The sequence below is a fragment of the Paroedura picta genome, chromosome 14 (assembly GCF_049243985.1).
Source record: "Paroedura picta isolate Pp20150507F chromosome 14, Ppicta_v3.0, whole genome shotgun sequence".
Lineage (NCBI taxonomy): Eukaryota > Metazoa > Chordata > Lepidosauria > Squamata > Gekkonidae > Paroedura > Paroedura picta.
The window spans coordinates 19,811,589-19,834,584 of record NC_135382.1 but is presented as its reverse complement, the minus strand read 5'-3'; the positions used below and the strand labels follow the sequence as shown (position 1 = coordinate 19,834,584).

At 45.1% G+C, this 22,996-nt stretch overlaps 1 protein-coding gene across 2 annotated transcripts in view; it reads right to left on the bottom strand.

The window, feature by feature from the left end:
- Positions 1-22,996, bottom strand: part of HYDIN (HYDIN axonemal central pair apparatus protein) — a 164,887-nt gene that overhangs the window by 50,863 nt on the left and 91,028 nt on the right. For both annotated transcript variants that reach the window (XM_077310084.1, XM_077310085.1), the window contains exons 27-45: positions 22,552-22,761; positions 20,660-20,797; positions 19,707-19,884; positions 18,882-19,006; positions 18,312-18,436; positions 17,624-17,760; positions 15,416-15,543; positions 14,095-14,286; positions 13,226-13,375; positions 11,994-12,233; positions 10,306-10,456; positions 8,739-8,927; positions 7,739-7,909; positions 6,215-6,385; positions 5,425-5,666; positions 4,145-4,282; positions 2,171-2,354; positions 1,499-1,640; positions 530-698 (exon numbers count right to left, since the gene is read on the bottom strand). In XM_077310084.1, coding sequence (XP_077166199.1) covers positions 530-698; positions 1,499-1,640; positions 2,171-2,354; positions 4,145-4,282; positions 5,425-5,666; positions 6,215-6,385; positions 7,739-7,909; positions 8,739-8,927; positions 10,306-10,456; positions 11,994-12,233; positions 13,226-13,375; positions 14,095-14,286; positions 15,416-15,543; positions 17,624-17,760; positions 18,312-18,436; positions 18,882-19,006; positions 19,707-19,884; positions 20,660-20,797; positions 22,552-22,761 — 3,180 coding nt within the window. The remainder of the gene's footprint in view (positions 1-529; positions 699-1,498; positions 1,641-2,170; positions 2,355-4,144; positions 4,283-5,424; positions 5,667-6,214; positions 6,386-7,738; positions 7,910-8,738; positions 8,928-10,305; positions 10,457-11,993; positions 12,234-13,225; positions 13,376-14,094; positions 14,287-15,415; positions 15,544-17,623; positions 17,761-18,311; positions 18,437-18,881; positions 19,007-19,706; positions 19,885-20,659; positions 20,798-22,551; positions 22,762-22,996) is intronic.

Below are 22,996 nucleotides of genomic sequence, written 5' to 3'. Positions count from 1 at the left end.
AAGACCCCCCCCCCCCCCGGTCAGTGGTGTCCCGCTTTACCCATGATAAAATCTGGTCACCTTACATTATCACCATCCTATCCTGAACCCGTAAGGAGTGAGGACACACATCTGAAGCATTTCTAGCCCTCTAGGAGGTTTCTAGCCTGATATATTTTGTATTACAGCAAGTGAACAGAAGCCCTGTCTCTTCTGATTATGGCTAATCTTCCTGAAAGTTGTGGCAAGGTACATCTGACTTTCCAAGGCACATGTGAGGCTGAACCTTAAAAAGTTAATGTGTCTCGCTGCTACTTCCCCTTAAAGCTGTCAATCATAGGTCAGCAAAATGCCTGATGTTTGATGAAGTGTGTAATTCCAAGATATACAAGCCACTTTCCCACAATTTGGTCACTTAGGTGACCAAATTGGCCAGTTAAGTCACTTAAGTGACCCACCATTTGATTTTACTGATGAACACTAGTTCATCAATTTGACCATCTACTTGGCTGACTTGTGCCCCAGGAGGGCTGCTTAGTCACTGGCTTACTTGCTTGCCTCCTGCCTGGCCCTTCTTTCCTGTGGAATCTTCTTTCTCCTTCCCTGCATCCCTCTTGTACCGCTTGCTTTTCTTCTTCATCTCCTCCTCTTCCCGCAAACGCTCCAGCTCCTGCTGGTGTTTCTTTTCTTCCAACTCCCGAGCCAGTTTCTCCATTTCCCTTCAATGTACATGAGGCAAACCTGTCTTAATTAATTATCCTGATGCCTGCAGGATATCTGGAAACACATTCGTTTTCATTCCTGCATCATGTGAAATTGGCTGGGCTCCTTTGCATGCCTAAGAGAAGCAGAGAGTATCTCCTGCCACTTCCAAGCTGAATGAGATCTTACTCTATTACCTTCCATGCTACTCACTGAAGGACTTGGGAGGATGTATGAAGGGGATGGCCTTGTTGGCTGAAAAGGAAATGGGTTTTTCAGGTGGCTCAGACAATCCTGTGCAAAAGCTATGAATCCCATGCAGTAGGGCAGGCTTTCTCAGCCAGGGTTTCGTGAAACCCTGGGGTTTCTTGACAGGCCTGGAAGGGTTTCCTGAATGGGTGGGAGTTAATTAGTGTTTAATATATTTAAATATGTTAAACATTTATCAGGTGATATATCCATACATGGTCATGTTGCCCCAATGGCCAATGATGGGCCTGGAGGGGGTGGGAAAGGGAGGGGCCCCAGGTGGGCGTGGACACTGCTTCCCAGCCATGTTCTGCATGATAGCACCACTTCTGGGGTTTCTTAAAGGCTGAAGAATGTTTCAAGGGCAAGAAAGTTGAGAAAAGCTGCAGCAGGGCTTCAGAAGAACTACAGTCCCATGATTTTGGGGGATCCTGGATACATGTTCATTTGTGCGCATGTCCAGGCCACCCAACACCATGTGCTCTTCCTGGCCAAACCACACCCTCTCTGCTATTCGTCTTTCCCCCCTTAAATTAGTAGTATGCCTCACAAAGGAAACCTCACTGACCTCTTTTTCCTTTCCCGCAGAGCCAGCAACAGTTCATTATCAAACTGGATTTTCTGTTCCTCGGTGAGGGCGTCATATTCCTCTTCGTCCATTTCTTGGAGGCGAGCCTTCTCATGTGCAATGGCTTCCTGCATCTCCCGTTCTTCCCAGAAAATCAAGGAAGAAGAGAGAACAGAAGAAAATAAGACTTGGGCCACATCCGAGATGCCACTTTCCCACTGTCTCATTTTCCTCACTTGTATGGTCCTGTCCCCGGAGGGGGGGGGGTGACTGTTCCCTACATGTTTCACTCCCTCTAGTGGTCAATTCAATGTTACATAGCTTTATGTCCAGCATAAAAATCTACTGTTTAAATCTACAGGGAATTATGTAATACTGACTTGACTAGCAGAGGTAGCAGAACATGTGCAGGACAGAAAACAGACAAATAAAAAAAACCCAAAGCAACAGGAACACACAAACAAGGAAGAGGAGATATGTGTAAAAGCTCCCACTCTCTGCTGCTATTCTTGCAAAGGGAGGGCTGGGATAGGCAAATCTGAAGAGACGTTAAGCAGCACTTAAGACTCAATCCCCATGAGGATGTGGCTTCTTTCTATTCACAATGACTACGAAGGCCAACAAAGAACAGGGTGTGTGTGTTTGGGTCTGCCTCACCAGAAAATTCTTTACCTTCCTGCTCTTGCTTGGCTTTCTCTCTGGCTTTCATGGCTGCAAAGTCCTGGAACAGGTTCACAAAGTATATGTGGCGCCGATTATTAATAGCTTTGAGTAGGCAGAGGAGCGCGGTTGGAGTGTTACGGGCAAACAAGGTCTCCAGCCCGTCAAATACGACACCACGATAGCAGTCGTTGAGCTGCCAGGAAAGGAAAGTGCACCTCTTGTTAGGCTAAGGCAATTTTGGGTGACTGCTGCAGGTGAAATTCTAGGGCAGCAAATTTCAGCCAGTGTTAAGTCTGCCTGAAACTACAGAACCCTCCATCCCATATGGCCATCCTGCAGGCTCATCAAAAGGACAGCTCTGAGGCAAACATGGATTAAACCTAGCTATTGGCTATAGTTGTCTCTCCTTTTGGGAAGAAAACGTTTTTTTTAAAGAAATCCCAAGCCTATCCTTCAGCCTTGGAAGAACCTCCACACTGTGACCAGGGACCTAAAAAGACCTAAGAAGTGACTGAAGAATCTGATAAGTATGGGGACCATTGTGCCTGTAAGGATATCTGTAGCTCCCTGTGGGTGCTGCAGCATTTGAGCATCTCCTCTCGAGGGATATGTGGGATGTGGTGGTAGTAGTGGGGAAAGCTGAGAATCCTGGGCTTGTGATTCTGTTGCCTCTCCCCTTGATTGCCTCTGCTCTTCCACCAAACAGCTGCGGCATGCTTATTAAGAATGTTACCTGCAGAAGCCTGAATCTATGTTGCTAAGTTTCCACCCAAGTGCTTTATCAAATTCTTCTAGAATCCTCTTCTTCCATGCAACTACGGCGGCACGGTTGGTGTGGGCGAAGCACTGGAAGGCGACTGAGACTCCAACTATTTCTACATGGCTTGACAAACTAGCGGACTTAGCAAAAATGGCAAGACTCACTAACATGGTTAAGAAGAAACCACCGGAAGAATATGATGAACAGTGGAGTGATTATCTGGACTTTCTTAAGAAAGACAGCAGTAATTGTTAGGTTAGGACCAATATGCATTGGGAACTGACTATATATTTCTTGAGATAATATTAGACTACACTAAGTATGGTATACGTGTATAGACGATGTATAGACAATGAAATAATTACTTATCAGCTGGTCGCTTTTTTTTTCTCTTTACCTTTCTGTAAATGCTTTATATAATAACAAATAATAAAACTATATAAAAAAAGAATGTTACCTGCATTTTATGGATGCTTTTGAAAATAGGCATGTTCACTCCATCACTGCCCACACCCTCTCCATCACTGCCCACACCACACTCCTGCCCACCCCTTTTTATAGATTCTACTGTGCACTGCTGATTATCACAGCCACAACCTGTGTGGTGAACCCAAACTTCTGTGATGTTCCAGAATCTGCCAAAATCCGTCCAGCTTTGGCCTTACTCTAAATAAAAGTCTAAAACCTACAAAAACATAAACTACCACCCCCTTGAATTTGGGATGCCTAGAATGCCTTTATCTTTTTCTTAAGGCAATCAGAATAACCTTTTTTCTAATTTTCCTATATGAGGAGAAAAGTTATACGGGAGAGGGGGTGAGCACTGTTCATACTTCATCTCTCTGATCAACAGGGAAAGTTCTGTCTTTATAATGTGCATCTTTATAATCCCAAAAAGATTTACATTTTCAAATTACATTAGGAGTTCCCATGGGAACCAGCCATGTAAATTGGTCCAAGATGTAGTTTCTGCTTCACTCGGAGCACCATTCATTCATTCATTCATTCATTCATTCATTCATTCATTCATTCATTCATTCATTCATTCATTCATTCATTCATTCCCTTAGATTTTTATGCCACCCTCCCATATGGCCCAGGGCCATATAACACCATGAAATGTTCCAAAGTGATTGCCAGGATCAGGAGTGGCTTAAAACATGCAGAGTCCTGGCAGTGCTTGGCCACCTACCTGGCCGTCTCAGCTTCTGATTTCCTCTTACCTGCATCCTCTCAGAGAGGATCTCCACCAAGAGCTCATCAGGAAACACGCAGCTCATCAAGCCAGAATCTCCAGCTATGCTGGCACTGATGCTAAGGCGCCTCTGGATGGGAATACTGGGGATGGGGCTGGATGGAATCTGCAAGCGTGACACAAAGTAGGAGGGATCAGAACCAGCCAAGCCTCAGGGAGAGGCTGGCCTGACCATATAAATAAACTAGGCAGTTGTCTAGGGTAGCGATCCCCAACCTGTGGGCTACGGACCACATGTGGTCCGTCGACTAATTGGGGTGCGCCCCGAAGGACGCCTTCCCCCCCCCCGGCCCTTTACTTCATCCCCCCCAGCCCTTTACAACACACTTCGGGTGTCATTGTCTCCCATCACTCCCAGATGGGACTCTCTCGTTGCAGAGAAACAAGCTCAGGGTTCCCATTGATTTGTCATTGTCATGAGTTAAAATTTCCATGAAAATAAAATGTTCCTTATGTTCATTGTTGTGGCGTGTCTGTATCTTATTTTGAAGGGATGTTTAAACATTACCATAGCAATCAAAGAGCGTTAGGGCAGTGGTTGAGAGTAGAGGAGTAAACTACCCCCCCCCCACCGGGCCTCAGTAAAAGGCGTTGAGTGGTCCCCGGCGTTGAGTGGTCCCCGGTGATAAAAAGGTTGGGGACCACTGGTCTAGGGTGCTGTGCTTTAAGGGGCACCCAAAAAAGAATTGCTTTTTCATCCCAAAAGATATGGGATCATTTTGAAACTATTCTTATCTCTGTGTTGTTTGTACAGGATTTTCTTTTCTCCCAAATAAAGGATTGGGTTACTGAGGTAACTTTTAAATGGCTAAAGTTTCCTCTGAAACAACATTGGCAGCCAACCTATGTCTGCTATAACATGTAGTTTGGCTCTTAGTCTGAGTCTACTGGCAAAAAAAATTGTTTAAATTATACATTACAAAGGAATTATTTCTTATTTAAACAAACAAACAAGGGATTATCAGACACAAGCTCTCCTTTATACAGAGTTATGTTTTCTCTTGTGTCTTCCTTTTCAATGTGATTCTGCAGTGGAGCAAACCATAGATCCAAGGATGGCATGTGTGCAGAGCTGAAATTGCTTATCCCTGCAGACCACATTTATGAGCAGAAAAGGGCTACTGTACATCCAGGAAGCACAAAACTCCCACCGCCCTCATGCCTTCCACTGACAAGCAGAGGGACACAGTAATATTTAGCAAGGTTTTGAGATCACCTATGAGGAGGGAGTCAGACAGACCCTCTTACCTGGGATCCAGGCTGATCAGACATTTGATGCTGCAGTTGCTTTGGGGGCTGTGACCCATGGACCTCAGACTTAGCCTTGGCTGTTACTGAACTTCCCCGGTAGCCTCTGGAGGTGTTGGACTGGGGCCCCATTTTGGACTCAGAGCTCTGCTGGCTGCCATCTGAAGTGTGCTTAACCAATGCCTCAGTACTCAGCCTGGTACCCAGAGATGTAACTGGCTGTCCATCGGCTACTTGACCCACTTGAAAGAAAGACAGACACATTGAAAAAGATCTGAGAAATTAATAGTCACAGTTGTATTGAGGTGCTCCCATACATAGCCCTATCTGATGGGACCTTTTGATTGGACTCCATGCATGCTACAACAAGCAAATATTTGGAGATTTTTCAGTGTGAAAGAAATGTTTCTTGACAAGCCCCAGAGCTGGACTGCTAATTCACAGAGGTAGTCAACCTGTGGTCCTCCAGATGCTTATGGACTACAATTCCCATGAGCCCCTGCCAGCAAACGCTGGCAGGGGCTCTTGGGAATTGTAGTCCATGAACATCTGGAGGACCACAGGTTGACTACCCCTGCCCTAACAGAAATAAATTAGACAGCCTAGGAACTAGGAAACTGGCTGAGAACTGGCAGGCCTTTGGAATCCAGAGCCACCCACCATCCTGAAAAGGCATAAACCTGGACTGAGTATAGACAAAGGGGAAGAGAAGCAAGCCCTAGGTTAAGTCAAAGCCATGGTGCTCCAGGCTTCCTAGAGTCACTTCAGCCTGTACATTCCAGCTTACTACCTTCATCAGTTTCCTTCTGTGCCTGTTCTATGGCAGCTCGGATGCAGAGTTCTCTTGCACGAAGGCCTGCTGAACTGCTCCCATCAGAGATGGCTTCTATTACCACAGAGTCAATAGACAGGCAGGCAGCACTGTAATATTTGGCTAGGGTGATAGCCGCACTGGTCTTTCCTGCGGAGGGGGAGAGAGAAGAGATAACATGTATATAAATGAAAGGGCCTTCATTGTCTATCATTCATTCTCTCAAGTCAATACCTAACAATTATGAGCCTTTTGCATGCAGGAATATCACACGGAGCTTGAGAGGTCTGAAAACTAAAAAGGAAGCTTGTATGAAGTAGAAAGGAGGACAATTTAGGAAGAGGCGTCACGGCCCAGAATTTTTGCATGCAGAAGGCTGCAGGTTAAATTCCTGGCATCTCCCATGTAGTAGGCAATATGGCAGACCTTTACATCTGAGACCCTGGAGAGCTTCCACCAGCCAACGTACACAACACTGACCTCGATGGACCAAGGCTTGGTCTCAGGGGAAGGCGGATTCATGTATGTCAATAAAATATGAACATGTAGTAATAAAATCAAGGATGAAAACACAAAAGAAGTCACACCCACTGCAGGATGCAAACAAGAAGAATGGGCTTTTGATATAGACAGACGGGGCCTGAATAAAAATATTTTACTCCAAATTGCATTGTTTTCCGTTTGAGTACATGAAGTTCATGGCTGTGTGTGGTGGCAGGAAGCTGTGTGTTGCATAGGCAACTGCCTGGTATTCACTTTCCCTAAAAACCTGTATTATTTGATTTATTTTTGTGTGTGTGGTGGGGTTGCTACATCTCTGGGGAATTGGGGAACTAACGGCACTTCTGGAGACTGCCCTGTTAGGCAGTGAAGTGAGAAATGGAGTCCCACCCCAGATGTGGCTGGAGGGATGAGGGAAGGACTAGCCATAGCATCACTGCCTATAAGAAGTTCCTGAGCCAGCAGCCAGCCTGAGGCAACGTCCATCAGATTACCTCCAGGCACCCTTTCAGGTAAGCAATCTGATGAATGGCTACATAATAGGATAGTTAACAGATAAGGGGCTTGTAATAATTAAAATATGACAGTTACCACTACAGTAGCAAAAGCCTACCCTGGTATTAATGTAGATGCAATGTCTTCTCTGCACAATAAAGAATAAGAATAAAAGGGGAAGCAGTCTCTGAAGCGTTGCAAGCCCATAAAACCATTGCCCTTTATGTTTCATCAACAGAAGCAGCATTGCTCCGAAAGGAATGTAACCATTCTAATCAGTACTAGCAAGCCATGTTTGAAGCCCTTGGTAACATCCAAGTTAATCTGGGAAAGATATGGAAGACGATCAATGGGAGAAACTCTGTGAGCAAGTGGCTTCAGGCTAGAGCTTGCTCACTTTTAGCAAAGAAACTGACCAGAATTGTGCTTCCTACAATTGTGACTGTGGGCATGGGGGTGGGCATGGGGGTGGGCATGGGGGTGGGCATGGGGGTGGAATTGCCATACCTGTAACAGGAGCTCCATGGATCACAATGGCAATGCCTCTGCGGTTCCTGGCAGCTCGTCCTTCAGGAGAGATGTCAATGCCAAGGTGTCGGGCAATGGCACGGGAAACAGGGTTGTTGTCTAGCTCTCCCACAGCCTCCTTCTGCCTCGCGAAGCTTAGCTGACTGGTAACTGGAAGACATCCATCGTTTTCAGTGCCAAGACTGGGTTATTTACCAGCTGTCCCCAACCTCAAGCTCAGTTGCCCAACATTCCCGTCTTGGTTCCAGAGAATGTAGGTACAAAGGGTTCTACTTATAGGGATTGTGCCAGCAATTGTCCCAGAGGGTGCTGTATCTGGACAAGGAAGCAGCACCCCCACATGGGGCAGGGGAGAAGGAGCTTAGCTTGTGCATTCCCTCTTTGATAATGCACAGCTGCCAGTTAAGAGTATGTTGTTTCAGGTTCTTTATTCCCAAAATGCACATACTGCTCAGGCAGAGAGAGAATCCTGCTCTGCAGCTACAACAGAGCCAAAAGCCTGAGCAGTAAAATTGCATTTACCCATTGTCAATGGGTATTCCTCTTGATGACAACTCAGTCACCCGGTTGCTTCCCAATCCCAAACCAGTATCAGCTGAAAAACTATCAAGGTTACAGCCTCAGCCTACTATTCATCATTGTTGTTGCCTTTCTTTATATTTCTGTCCAATACAACAAGTAACATCATGCAATTTCCATTAAACTCTTCTGCATCCATTTCAGGGTGATAATTAACGAGGAGACACACTGGACTCTAATCCAATGTTTTTTGACATTTGGAAAATGTTAGTGCAACACATGTTACACTCTAGTTCCCTCTATCTAGGATCTGACAACATTTGAGCCACAAGGTGACATTAAAACATCATTGTGCGCAGCCCATGGTGTATCACATATCTTTCTTTATTATCCTTTCCTCTGTTAACTATTGGCAAAGAGCACTTTTCAATGCTCTTGCACACAAAAGGCCCTCACTCACCTTGCCCTTGCCCTTTGTCAGGTCCTTCCTCTTCTTCCTCCTCCTCCTGATCAAATTTGGATTCCACCCTATAAGTGCGTGGCGCTTCGTAATGTGAAACCGAAGGGAGAATAGATCCACCAGTTGATGCCGTACCAGAAGGAAGAGCCTTTATTTTGTACTCAGATACAGCGGTGTTTACTTCATCTTCTGTTCAACAGGGAAAGGAACAATACAAAGAGTTCAAAGAGCTATCCTAAAATTCCCCAAAGATTGTATTTGTATTCTTAACTGCACTTTGTAACCAAGTAAAGAACAAGTCATATTCTAGTGCAGTTTTTTCCAACCTTTATGATGTGGTGACCTACAAGTCCAGATGCACTGAGAAAGTATGAATCAATAAAAATGCAGAAAATGCTTCACAAGTGTTGCAACCCACTCTTTGGTCAGGAACCACAGGTTGGGAACTAGACAGTAGTGAAGCCCAGATCAACCATTTTTCACAGAGAGAAAAAGGACCCTCCTTTAATTAAATTATGCATTTTCATTTGATGTGTTCTGAGGATATGGGGTATGGGCTCAAAGTCAAAAGCAAGGAAGATGCGGTTTAGGTGATGTGACCCAGAGAAGATGGACTGCATTTATCTCACGCAACATATTGGCTCACCTTAACCAAAGGTAAAATGACATGCTTAATGGCGGTTTTTGAAAGGCTAAGTTTGCAATGAAGGCAGAATGATTCCTACAGCCTGGAGCCAACCAGACCAAGGCTTCTGATATTACAAGACCTCTTGCTAATCTGCTTTATGCCAATATAGGTATCGTGTGTGTATATTACAAGACAAAAGACAAAAGGAGTGGAGGCACAGCATGAAAAACACAGCTGGATTTAAAAGTACGGTTCAAATTAAATTAAGTTAAATTATCCACAGGCATTGTTCCAGAAATGCAAAGGTCTCCTGAGGTGTGCTGGCACAGAGCAACCAATTCTGCTCACTAACTTGGGGCCAAATTAGATGTGTGCCAGGAGTTCCATATTTGGAACTCCAAACAATTTTTAAAACATGCATTTTCAGTTGCATGGGGAGCCCTGATTCATATCAGGATTACAGTGTGTGAAGTTAAGCCTCTGTGTCCCCAGTGTCATTTTATGACTTAAAATCATTATATCATAGAGTTGGTCCCAGGGAGCTATGACTTGCCTTCATGGCTACTGGGCAGGTTAGGAAAACAGTGCAGAGGGGCTTAACCACTCCCCCTCCATGGAGTTGTTCCAATATGAATTAGGCTCCCTGAAAATTATCGTTTTAAAACAAACGAGTGGGTGCTCCAAACATGAAACCTTCTTCCCACATCTGGTAGGGTTCCTATTTCCCTTAATGTCGGAATTATATTTGTTTCTGATTTCTGCCAGCCACTGAGAGTCAATTTTTGTTGGTAAAATGGGGTGAAAAAAACCTTACAAAAGTATGAAAATACAACTGCAGCCATCTTGTCCTTCGTTGACAAATTTGCATGCACAGCCTTAATAAGAAGCAATAGCTCAGCAATGCAGAGGCAGAGGCAGAAGGTGCTCCTTGATTCTCACCGTGATCATGATGAACGGACTCCTGGTCACCTTGAATCTTCTTCTGTTCCTCGTAATATTCCAGCACTTCAGTTGGCAGCTTCTCCCCAGGCAAACGAGGAGGCAACAGAAGGATTTTATGGCTGTCATAGCCCTTCAACATGCGTAAAATCTGAAAACCAAGATTTTAAAGGACCCATCAGTCAAGAGGAGCTTTATAAAGATGGACCCTGGAATTCTCAACTAAAACAGTCTCTTGACTAGCCAAGGCTGAAACACACCGTTAACAAATTAGGCAAATTTATATCTGCCTCTGCTCCTGGCCAGTGACTGCTTCTATACAGAAGTTTTACTTCATTTTGCCTATCAAACAGCAACTTTTTTAAAAAAAGCATCCATATAATGTTGCAGCCTAATCAGGTCTCAGTCATCCTATCACCATCCCCAGTACTCTTTCCTGCTTCCATTTCTCCAGCCTTTTTAGGAACAGCGCAATACAACTGCCCTTTCAGGTAGTCTGGAGAGGAGGAGTATTTTGCCTGTGGTCTTGCCAACATAAGTTCTATCTTCCTTCCCATAGCCCCCTGCAACCAACATTTTCCCGATTATGCCACCAGAGAGCTTAAAAAAAAATCCCTAATTGCTCAATTGCTATAGTGTTATAATATCATAAAGATCTGTTGCCACAATGTACTGGTTTCCATGAATTCCCAGCTTTCTCTTTTTCAAAAGTAAGCTTTAACTGAGGACATTCACCTTTTCCCTCTTATCGCCGCAACAAAAAGGTTTAGAGTGTTCCTTGAAGGAGACAGTCAGGACTGGGAACATACAGAACAACAATAAGCTGTACTTAATAGTGAATGCTCCATGCAGACCCATTTTAGTGCATATGGATATAGAAGAAAATTTCTTATATCCTAGAATCATAGGAAGGGACCTCATGGGTCATGTAGCCCAACCCCCTGCACTATGCAGGACACTCACATCCCAATTGCTCATCTACTGTAACCTGCCACCCCTTTGCCTTCACAGAATCAGCCTCTCCGTCAGATGGCTATCTAATGATGGTTAGAGATATGCTCTCTCTGGAAAAATGAAAGTCCCTCGATTCCAAAGGTCCATTTCAGGGCTTATTATATGGTATTCCGCACAGAGATGCTCGAGCACCTGTCAGTTCAACTCACATCCTGTTCTCTAGTCATGCGCAGGTAACTGATCAGTTCAAATGTTTGCTGAGCCGTTTGTGTTTGTTCAGCAGATCGTTTCACTGTATTCCTTTCTAATTATGCCATACAATGCAGATGCTTTCTGCACATCTGTTCTCACACAACCAACTGAATTCTATCCCCCCCCCCAGCACTGCTTAACTGCTTTACTCGGCAAGTAAAAGTCTAAATAAAGGATTAAAGAGCTAGTGTGGTGTAGTGATTAAGAGTGGTGGACTCTATCGGGATCACCATGTTTGATTCCCCACTCCTCCTCCACATGAAGCTTGCTGGATGACCTTGGGCCAGCCACGGTCCCCTCAAAACTCTCTCAGCCCCACCTGCCTCACAAGGTGACTGGGGGGGGGGGAAGAGGAAGGGAAGGCAATTGAAAGCTGCTTTGACTCCATAAGGTAAGAAAAGCAGGCTAAAAACCCCAACCCTTCTTCTAGATCAGTCCACATCATATGGTCCAAATGTTCACCAGGAGCATTTTCCTCTCACCCGTTCTTCCAGCAGATACTGCTGGTCCAGTTCCAAGGAGTAGAACTCAATGGGGAAGCTGCATGGATTCTTCACCACCACTTCAGCCTCGTCTCCAAAGGCGTAAGGCAGGAGAGGTCCAAGCTCCACAATAGATGGGTGGAACTCTAGACGCGGCTCCAGACCATGTCCCGAGACATGGAGCAGCAGCTGCTGAGTGCTCTGAGTAATGCTCACAATCAAGTAGTTGCTGTAGAATTTCTAAGATGACAGGCAATTAAGAGATTAGTTCACCTGTGTACACACATATGCACAAAAAACAAATGAAGGCTTGCAATTGCTTGCTGGGAGCAGCGGTATATAAATGTAATCAATCAATCAATAAACCCGATTAATCCAGCAGTGCAAAGGGGCCCATGCCCAGGTCCCACACTGTATATTTTATCCATAACGTGTAAGAATTGCAGCCAATATCCATCTTGTTCAGGTTCTGGTCCACAATAACAAGACAGAAGCTCCTGCAAAGCTCAAGCATAATGGTGTTGCCACCTCCTGTTATTTATTCCTCTCCCTACTATTCAGCAATATATACCATTCCAATATGTAGGTCATATTTAGATGTCGTCATCCACCGACAGGTCTTCCATGCATTGGCTGCCATCTGCCTTGCAATCCATGGATACCTGGACCAAGTTCTTCCTCAACTTTGTTTTCCATTACACTGGCTATGCTTCTTCCCATCTTCTGAACATGGAAGGACACAGGGATCCTGCCTTGTCAGCAATCCAGGGGCCTGGGCTCTCAGTCACTTTCAACCAAGTTAGTAATATTCTCTGTGTGGTTCTATGAGAAAGGATCTGTGTTGGGGGGCAGCTCTGGCTCCTCCTACCCAAGACATGCTACCTATTCTGTCCACAATTTAACCCTGGGTAAGGAGCAGTTGCCTTCTAGGAGGGCTTTGTCTTTGGTCCAGCTGTTACTATCACAGAAGGGAAATGCCAGAAGAGTACTGGCCTGGCTCCAGCATTGGGCATTGCATTTTATGAAAAGGTAAAAGATCTATATGTAGGAGTCCATCCATGCTAAGACTCCAAACCACTTCCTTCAAGCCACTTTGAGTCCCATAGATTAGAAGGAAAGAAGAATACAAATATTTTTAATAGAGTATGTACACAGGTAAACCACCTTGGACATCTAGATGCTGGAGTCAATTGATCAATCAGTTATTCAGCATGGCTTCCACAACATCTTACCTCTTCTCTTGGAGCAAACTTCACTTGCACATTGAGCCGTTCTCCGGGGGACAGGATCCCATAGGGAGGGATCATCTCAAAGACATTTGGTTTGCTTTTTAATTCATGGCGCATCTTCCGACGTAAGGCTGCCGGCATATGCTTATCCACCTAAGCATACAAGTCAACCAGTGAGCAGCGGCTGGACCTCTGTACCACTATGAAGAGACCTTGAAAATATTGCTACAGCAATGCCTGCTGCATCACCACAGAACAAATAGGCTGGCAAACAGAGGTTAAAGTGGATTAGCAGAACACAGAGACAGGTGGCTGTCCAATGTCTACTGGGTGGCCCTGTCTGTCAACCCAGGGCTCAGAGATGGCTGGGGTTATCCTTAGGGGACAAAAAAGTCAGAGAAAAACTAGAACTCAAGGAAATGGCCCCTCTCTTTACTACTGCAACTCTTCTTGGGGGAGGGATTGGGGTGATTTATGAACATTTAAACCCTCTATTAATTGAACCAGCATCTGCAGCCCATCAGGGAACTGAGGGTGAAGAAATTGAAACTTAATCCAGATAAAAATGGAAGTACTGTGGCAGGGAAGTAAAGCTGGTGGTGTTTGAGCAGTTCTAGATGGGGTAGCCTTTGCAATGAATGAGCAAAGATGCAACTTCTGTTTGCCCCTTTTTCACTGGAGAGACCTGTAACTAAAGCAGCCAGGAGTTCCTTTTACCAGTTTAGACTAGTGCAGAGCATTGTACTAGCTGATTTCTGAAGATACAGCTCCTAATGAATCCTCTTCTTTCTGGGCAGTCAGCAAGCCCAATGGAAAGAGCTGGGCAGAAACCGGGGCAAAACAAAGCATATTACCGCTGTCATGGCCTTTACCTTTTTTGTTTGCTCATTGCTGCTGGCAAACCATTCACACGTGACCTGAAGCTGATTATGAAACTGAATGGTTTCCATCTGACACTGGCCACACTGCACAGCGGAGAATTCCAGGTTGTCACTGGACATGCAGAGGGATGGCATGATGACAGTAGCACAGAGAGAGATGTGAAATGTGGGTCCAGACATCACCTGTAGCCAACAACAGGAAGCCAACCTGAGCAGCAATGTGTGCGATAGGTGAACCACAACCAGCTCAACAAGAAGCATTGGCCAAGGTGGTGCTCACCAAGCTGTACCTCTGTCCAACAGGAGACCCCCCCCCAGCAACATATATATCATGAGTGTATAATGCATCATAGGCACATCAAGAAATGTAGCCACAGAAAAATCCGTAAATATGGAGTACAAGCAGAATTGCAGTCAAGATCACATTTTGTGGCTTATTTTGTGATCATACACATCATGTGAATTTAGCTCACTGATATGACCCTAGTCATTGAGTCAGAACCAATCCCCATTATTAAACTACATCAGAAGATATGGTATTCAAGGCCCTGTGGAGACCAGGGAGGAAACAGGCCCCAGGAAAGTGAGCCTGGCCCACTTACAGCAAACAGAGTCCCCAAAAGAACGGTATCTGGCAACCATGTAGGACTTCACGTTCATTCCGGTCTCCCAGCCCAAGAAACCAGATGTGCCAAGAAGCCACAGAATACTGAAGGAGTGGTAGGATACAGATCAGAACCTGGCCTCTGTAGAAAACAGGTTCTATATTTATTAGCTCTTTTCAACTCCAACAAGTTATCTGCCTTAAAAGTTATCTTTAGGTTGAGTAAACCAGGGTTAGTCAACCTGTGGTCCTCCAGATGTCCATGGACTGCAATTCTCATGAGCCCCTGCCAGGATTTGCTGGCAGGGGCTCATGGGAATTGTAGTCCATGAACATCTGGAGGACCACAGGTTGACTACCCCTGCTGTAAACTGTTTGGTTATTCCTTTCTCTTGATAGCTGCCATGTGGCTGGTTTTCACCAGCCCTGATATCATTGTCCAGCTGATAGTCCATGTGGAGCCAATCAGCCCAGAACAGATATTGTCACAGCCCGAAAACACACCCATGAGCTGCAAGATTTGTTCCCATTTGCAGTTGAAATGGAAATTGTATTCATGGTTCACTTTAGACAGAATTACTTTAGGCACACTGTATTCTGAAAGACCCATGGTAAATGTGCTCTGCGTTTTTTGTCATGGGCAATTATAGCTTGAACCAGGCAACCAATAGGGCTGCAAAGTGGGAGGGGCATGTCTCAACATGGTACCTTGATGGGCAGGAGCACTTTCACTTCTCCAAGAGGCAGGTTGGCACTTTGGGGATCAAACCGTATTTCAAATGTTTCTGTCTCACAATACGGCAGGTTCTTCACACGATCCAATTCAATGGTGAAACCTGGTCTCAAACAACAACAGAATGACTCAGTCTAAGCCACATGGATAAAAAAAAAGCACTTTTGCTAAGAGAAATAAGAATATAAGAACAAAAAGGAGAGCCAGTTTGGTGTAGTGGTTAGGAGTGCGGACTTCTAATCTGGCATGCCGGGTTCGATTCTGCACTCCCCCACATGCAACCAGCTGGGTGACCTTGGGCTTGCCTCAGCACTGATAAAGCTGACTGGGCAGTGATATCGGCGCTCTCTCAGCCTCACCCACCTCACTGGGTGTCTGTTGTGGGGAGAGGAAAGGGAAGGTGACTGTAAGCCGCTTTGAGCTTCCTTCGGGTAGAGAAAAGCGACATAAAAGAACCAACTCTTCTTCTTCTTCAGAATGGCCCATCCTGTCCAAAACTGTGTCACACAGTGGCCAAAACCTCAGTGCCATTAGGAGGTCAGCCAATGGAGCAAGAACCCCAAACACCAAGAATACAGAGCATCACTGCCCCAGATATAGTGCTCTATTTATACCTTGTGGCTAATTTTTGTAATAATTATAAATGTTTTTAATTTTGTATGATGGTTTTACTGCTGTTACCCACCCTGAGCGATTCGGAAGGGTGGATTAGAAATAAAAATGTATTATTATAAATCATTATAGTACCTATTGCTAACAAATAGTACCCATTCCTGTTATCACTGACTGGTAATGCCATCCTAAACAGGAAGTAAAGGAGGTGAGAAGAGCATAGCTCTGCTTAAAATAGAAATCCTGGGTCTCCTTTTGCCATGGCCATTAACCCTCCCCTCCCTGTGGCCCCAGAGGTGCTTGGACTTCAGGATGACCTTACTGAGCTGTGATGGTTCAGGGTGGCTTTAACTACAGACCCATCTGCACATTCCCTGCTGCAGTTTTGCCTGCACAGACTGTGGCCTACTTGCCACATCAAGCAGAAAAAGAGGGAGAGAGAGCTAGCTGGCACAGCAAAGTTAGGGGGGGGGGGCATTCTCTCTGTTCTCCAGAGCTTTGAAAAGCAATTTCCGGGCAAAGAGCTAGCAGCCATAGATGAGAAAGAAGTGAGTTGCCCAAAGCAACCCAGTAAGGTTCGAAGTTGAGTGTGGGTTGGAAACCCACTTCAAACTACACCACTTGGATCCTTCTCACTGGAACATCACATGGAAATTGTTTCTGTTAAGTGTCTCATAATGCAGTACTAAACAGAGTTAGGCCTTTTCAAGCCTATGAACTTAGAAGGATGTTATCCCTGTTTTGGACTGCACTGGCAATAGCTTTTGATGCCTTGACAACTATGACCGTGAAACACTCTTCCAACAAAACACTCTTCCAAGTCTCAGAGGCTAAAAATGGATCACTGAGCTGTACTTTTCACGTCCTTCTCCTTTGGGATCACCCATGGATTAATCTTGCACACCTATTCCACCAGTGTCACTGACTGCATACAGGAGGAGACTAGACAGTGGGCATAAGCAAACCTGGCTCATCCAATCTATCTCACCAGGAGAGATGCCATTAATTGTTCAAACCCTGTATCAGGCAAGAGATAATCCAAAGAGAGTTGTTCACTGCTGGCAGACCAAGAACAAAGCCAAGAGCATGAAGTCCATAGTTTGGCTGTTGAGCAAATAAGCAGAAGCCCTGCCTTCTTGTTTCCTAACAGAGGGCTAGTAGAGGTAAGCACAGGGAAGGTCAGACAGGCCTTATTGCTGTGGCAGTCCTTTTACTACCAGCGATACACAGCAGGGCTGGATGGAAGTCCTGATAGAACCATCAGCAAGGGTGATGACACCCCTTTTCTTTTTAGACAGCACAGGATCAGCAGTCTTGATGCTTCACCAGCATGTGGCCAGGGAGATGGTGGTGGGGAAGGTTATGAACAACCCAGCATCTTTCAGAAACATGGAAAGATCTGCTTTATCTATTTGATATTGTGAGTGAAGACTGCTGGCAAGGAAGATTAGGCCCAGATATTAAACTATTTCATGTTAATATATTCATACAAGTGTATGAGTGTATGGATAAACTATTGCTCAAGTCCTCAAAGAGGGCTGGTCTAGAAATGAATAACGAATCACTTTTACCTGTATCTCGCAGGTGCCTCTTATCTGCATGGAAGGACACAGGGAACTGGCTGGTGTTGGTGATTTTGACAACGTGTGTCCTTATGGTGCCCAAAATGATGTAGCCAAAATCCAAGATGTACTCGGGTAGCTGGGCTCTGAAAGGATGGACACGGTGTGGTTTCAAGTCATACTCAGCAGGACAGTACGGACAAAAGCTTTAATAAGGTTTCTTGGATGATCCCCCAGTTAACCAGCACTGAGATCTAAACTCCATAGGATTGTGAAAGGGGGAAATGAGGAAAGTAACATGATTCTGCTCCCTACCAATCACCGAAACAGCATTTGTCTTGATGCTTTTCAGCTGCATAGCCCTTCAGAGGACAATTATAAGTCAACCACAGCTGCACTAAGAATAATATTCCCCTAAAGGGAGAAGTCATTTGACTCTCAGACATTCCTGTGCACCTATTCCTGTTTTCTCTGCACCAGCATTTGGTGTCTTTCCATAAGCTGCAGCACAGCCCTCTGAAGAGAGATGCCATACCCATCCCAACTCCAGCTCACCATAACAAAAAATGCTCCACTCCCAGAGTCAAATTGGATGCCTTGGGATTTAGGCTAGTTGCTATGTCTAGGTAACCTCTTGAATGTAGGGACTCTCCCACATAATAACCAGATGCCCAGAAGTGAGGCTTTAGATACTAACTTGACAAGTCTCCGGCGAGTTCGCTGGCTGACACTTGAGTCCTCATAGACCAGGAACTGCTGCTGCTCCAGGGCATGCTGTTGAACAAGCAACCTCTCCACTTCCATCTGCAGCTGCATGTCAAACTGCAGAAAACAACAAACATTCCATTGGTCCTTTCCTGGGGTAAGCCAGAATAAACAAAGCAGACCTCCTTTCCAGACGAAGAAGCTACAGTTTTTGTACACTGCACACTTCTCCCTCTTCTCTCTTGGGGCTATTGTCAGCTATTACACTGCTTGTGTGGGTCTCTGTTCATGATAGTCCTATCAAACGAGTCTTCTGAAATATTTGGCATGTGTCAATAAAGGTTGTTGTTTTGCTTTCCACTACAGCCCTTATCGCTGGGAGCTGAGTGGTAGCAATTGTGCTCTTGGTACATCCTGCCCTTGGGACATCAAAATAACTGTTTGACTTATGGTAGTGGGAAGTTTCCAAACGGACCACTCAATCCTTGCAAAACTCCCCAAATCAACTCGTCAAGAAAGAATGCATCAGCCCACATTTAAACAAAGAAGCTTTCCCTCTTACTGCGTTGATGGATTCATCCACGAAGGCATCTGTAGCTTCCAAGCTGCTGAAAGGCATCTCTTTCTGTGAACAGTGTTCAATGTGTTGCTTTGCCTCTTTGAGGATGCTACTGTAATGTTCGTTTCCTGCAAAAGAACAGACAGGTGAGTGCACGTGCCAGAAGCAGAGCTGCACTTTTAGATGAGATTGGGCTCCATCTGGGTTTTTGACTGCAGTTCTCTTCAGTGGTTATATAATCAGTGACACAACCCAGTCCTCTCCATACACACAGTTGCTATTTTGTGTGAACCGGCAATGAGTGTACTTTCCAAACCCAGTATGCCCAGAAGGACCCTTGAAAACTTGGAGTTTCTGATTGTGTATATTGCAACAGGAAAATACATGTGCTGCCCTGTTTGTACAATGTGGCAGCCACATGTATCAAGAGTATTGTGCCATGGGTGCTATCCTCTTATATACGAGCAGAGATGATCCGTCAGCTGAAGATGAATAAACAAAGAAATTTCCAAACTGGCGATGGCAAAAAGTTTTATTCAGAACGAGTTCCTAGGTATAAAACCTCGTTTTCGTATTTTACTTCCCCAGTACACTTATTTCTGAATTGGTTTTTTTTCAGGGATACAAAGTCTTCAACCCACTACCTAATTCTTATATTTTATATACCTTGTATTTTATATTTTAAGTCATATAATTTGGGTATATTAGTATCAAAGATCTATAAAGGTAATGTTGGGTCATTCTGTTTAGCCTCTTATATACAGCTGATCATAATGAATAAAATAGATTTTTCTCCCTACTTGATTCAGGAGAAATAGAAATCTCTACCTCTTAAGTTTCTGGGCAGATCCAGACAGATTCTGGGGAAGATTCCCTCTCCTTTCAAGGTGATACTGTCTGGTTCCAAATGAGCTACTTGGATCTTGAAAGTCCTCTGGAAGACCTCAGGTACGCCAGGCAAATAATAGACTTTCAGCACCTGCTCCTTTTGTGACTCAATGTAATTCTAGAAAATACAAAAAAAAAAAAGCAAAGACAGCATTCTGCCTAAGGAAGTGTCAGAAGGCTGAACAAGATTAGCCAAAAAGATGGTAGGATGGAATACAAAGTGATCCTGAATTTGCTGAATAGGATTGTCACCTTACACCAGGACCTCTGTCTGCTTGAGAACATGCACAACTGCTGCAGATTCACCAGGGTTGGGGGCTGAAACAGGAGTTATATCATCACTTTGAGGGGAAATGGCCCATGCTTGTAAGAGATTAAAATCCTCTTTGTCTAGTCAGGGGTAGTCAAACTGCGGCCCTCCAGATGTCCATGGACTACAATTCCCTGGAGCCCCTGCCAGTTTCCTGGGAATTGTAGTCCATGGACATCTGTAGGGCCGCAGTTTGACTACCCCTGGCTAGGGCCCAAATTGGATCAGTGAGAAGCCGCATACTAGCTATTGCAGAAAACAACTGGGTTAGAAATTGTATTTTAAGTCTCTGCCCCACAATCTGCTACCCAAATAATAAATGTGAAGTTAAGCAAATGAACCTGTTTACTTATTGTGTTCCTTAACATCAAGAGTGCAGAGAAATTATAATATTGGGAATATTTATTTTACAAAGTGTATATCCCATCTTTCTGCTCTCAGCAGAGCCACCAAAAAGACTAACATAAAAATACACATAAATAAAAGCCAATCAAGCAATTAAAAACAAAGCTAGAATTTAAAGGCCATAGGACAATACATATCAGAAGCATACTAGCCCTTGGGGGCTTCTCTTCCTACTTACAGAAACAGGCAGAGTCAGTGGCACGCCAGGTGGAGGGTTGTTGGTTGAAGCCATAATGGTGTCAAGAACGCTGTACTGAAACCCAACTTTTCCAGTATTCCGCAGTGTAACCTCAGCCTCACTAACTTGATCAAAAGGCTTGATAGGAGATAAGAGGAAGATGGTAATGTGAACATACCGGTGCCATCTCAAAAACTGGAAAGCCTCTTGTCCATAAACCTTTCCATCAACCCCTTTCTTGGCAGGTGAATAGCACCCAGCACTTCCAATGAAATGCATGTAGAAGAACCTTCTACCTGTGGAGTGCCTCCCTAAGGAAAGTTACACCTTTTAAATTCTATTTACTTCAGTGGACTTTTAGGCATGCAATTTGGCTTAGGGTAGCTGAGCTGATTTCGTACAAGCAAGTCTCCTTCATAAAGACAGTTCTGTCTGTTCAAAGCAGTCTTTGATCTCCCAGATGAGGCATCTACATGCTCCTCAGCATACAAAAACAATACATATGAACAGCAATCTCTCTACAAGAGAATAAAGTAATTCATGTATGTGCAAAGGTGTTCAGACACCATTCTAGGGAACCTGCCTAATCTGTCCAACATTTATTTTCAACAAAATATCTGCAGGTGTTTTACTTTGAAGAAGACTGTCAAAATTTGACTCACTTTTCATATGGGCAATTTTGGCTAGCAACAGTGTGAGTGTATCCATACTTGAATTCTGAATGCTGTGCCTCAGCTTTGTAGAGTGCAGTGAGGTGGCACCCTTAGAGACTTCTGGTTGGGTAAACAGCTGGGATAACTTCCTTGTTTCAGAACAGGAGAGCAGTATGACCTTAGGAAAAGCATCTGAAACTGTTGAGGTCATCTGAACACCACCCGCAGCACCGCAGGCGCCGCGGACTAAATAAAAGAGTAAGGGCTTTAGGGGCGGGATGTGTCCGGGATGAGGAAGGGTCTGGATTGGACCCTTCCTCCAGACAGACCATCGGAGGGACCAATCGGCAGGTGCAAAGCACCTGCTGATTGCTCCCTCCGATTTCCGCCCTGGGGCAACTGTGAGCCGCGCACAGCGCGGCTCGCAGTTGCTCCTTTGCCGGCGGCCTGACGCGGCGAGAGCCGCGAAGCGCCTCTTGCCGCGTCAGGCCGCAGCCCAACAAGCCCCCGCCAGCCGCCCTGCGCCCGGCTGCCAGGGGCTCCCTTGCCTAGCGCCCGCTGTATTTAGAATACAGCGGGCTTGAATACTAGTCAGAGGGTATAATCTAGTGAAGAAGTCAAGATTCTCAGGAATACGAAGACAGCTAGGGGAATACTATGGCTTTTTACAGTAAGGAGGGGGACTGAGGACAAGCCAAACTGAGTGGGGTAACTTGCTGTCAACCATCTCAAATTTCAGAAGCCAGCCTCACAGCTCTGGCATTAAAGCATTGGTTTTTGTTTAGGAGAGTACCACATGTTATAGAAAATATACAGTTGGAGGGAACAAGAGTTAGAAGTGAATGTTGTGGAAATCCAGTTGGAAGCCATGCTTTGTTACTGTCAACTTGCTTCCTTCTTGCCATATTCTCCTCTATCTGGGATGCATTATGGCACGAGGAGGCAGTGGGCACCTAAGAAATGCGCAAAAAGACCACGCTGTCTTTTTGACATGGGTTAGGTGGGAGGATGGAATCCAACAGTGGGTAAAAAGGGGGATGGAACAGTGGAAGGTTTCTAGTCAGATGCCTTTTGATGTTGTTAAGTTGGGAGTCCGTGCCACAAAGTTCACAGTTGCTCACAAGAATTGAAGACTCAGTACTTTTGCATAGTAACCACAACCCTTTTGAAAAAGCTATGGGCTGCACTTGGAGCCACTGAATGGATAGCGATGTCCAGTGACAACTGTGCTGTACCAACCTGGAGCCCATAGTCAATCTCCTTGATGTTAAATGCATAACTGACAAGGGACGCCTCGCCACTGAGCAGGATCTCGTAGGCAGGACCACCTTCCACTTCGCAGAGTGCTTTCACGCGGGCCACAATGTTGGCATGGCCATAGAAAGTGAATGACATTTGCTGGGTGTCGTCTGGCTGCAGTATCCCATACAGGGGCAGGATGTCAAACACCTGGTTAGGAGGGGGATGGACAGATGTTACTTATAAGCAAGGCCAGGAATCAGCAAGATAAAAAGGTAAAGATAAAGGCATCCCCTGTGCAAGCACCGAGTCATGTCTGACCCTTGGGGTGACGCCCTCTAGCGTTTTCATGGCAGACTCAATATGGGGTGGTTTGCCAGTGCCTTCCCCAGTCATTACCGTTTACCCCCCAGCAAGCTGGGTACTCATTTTACTGACCTCGGAA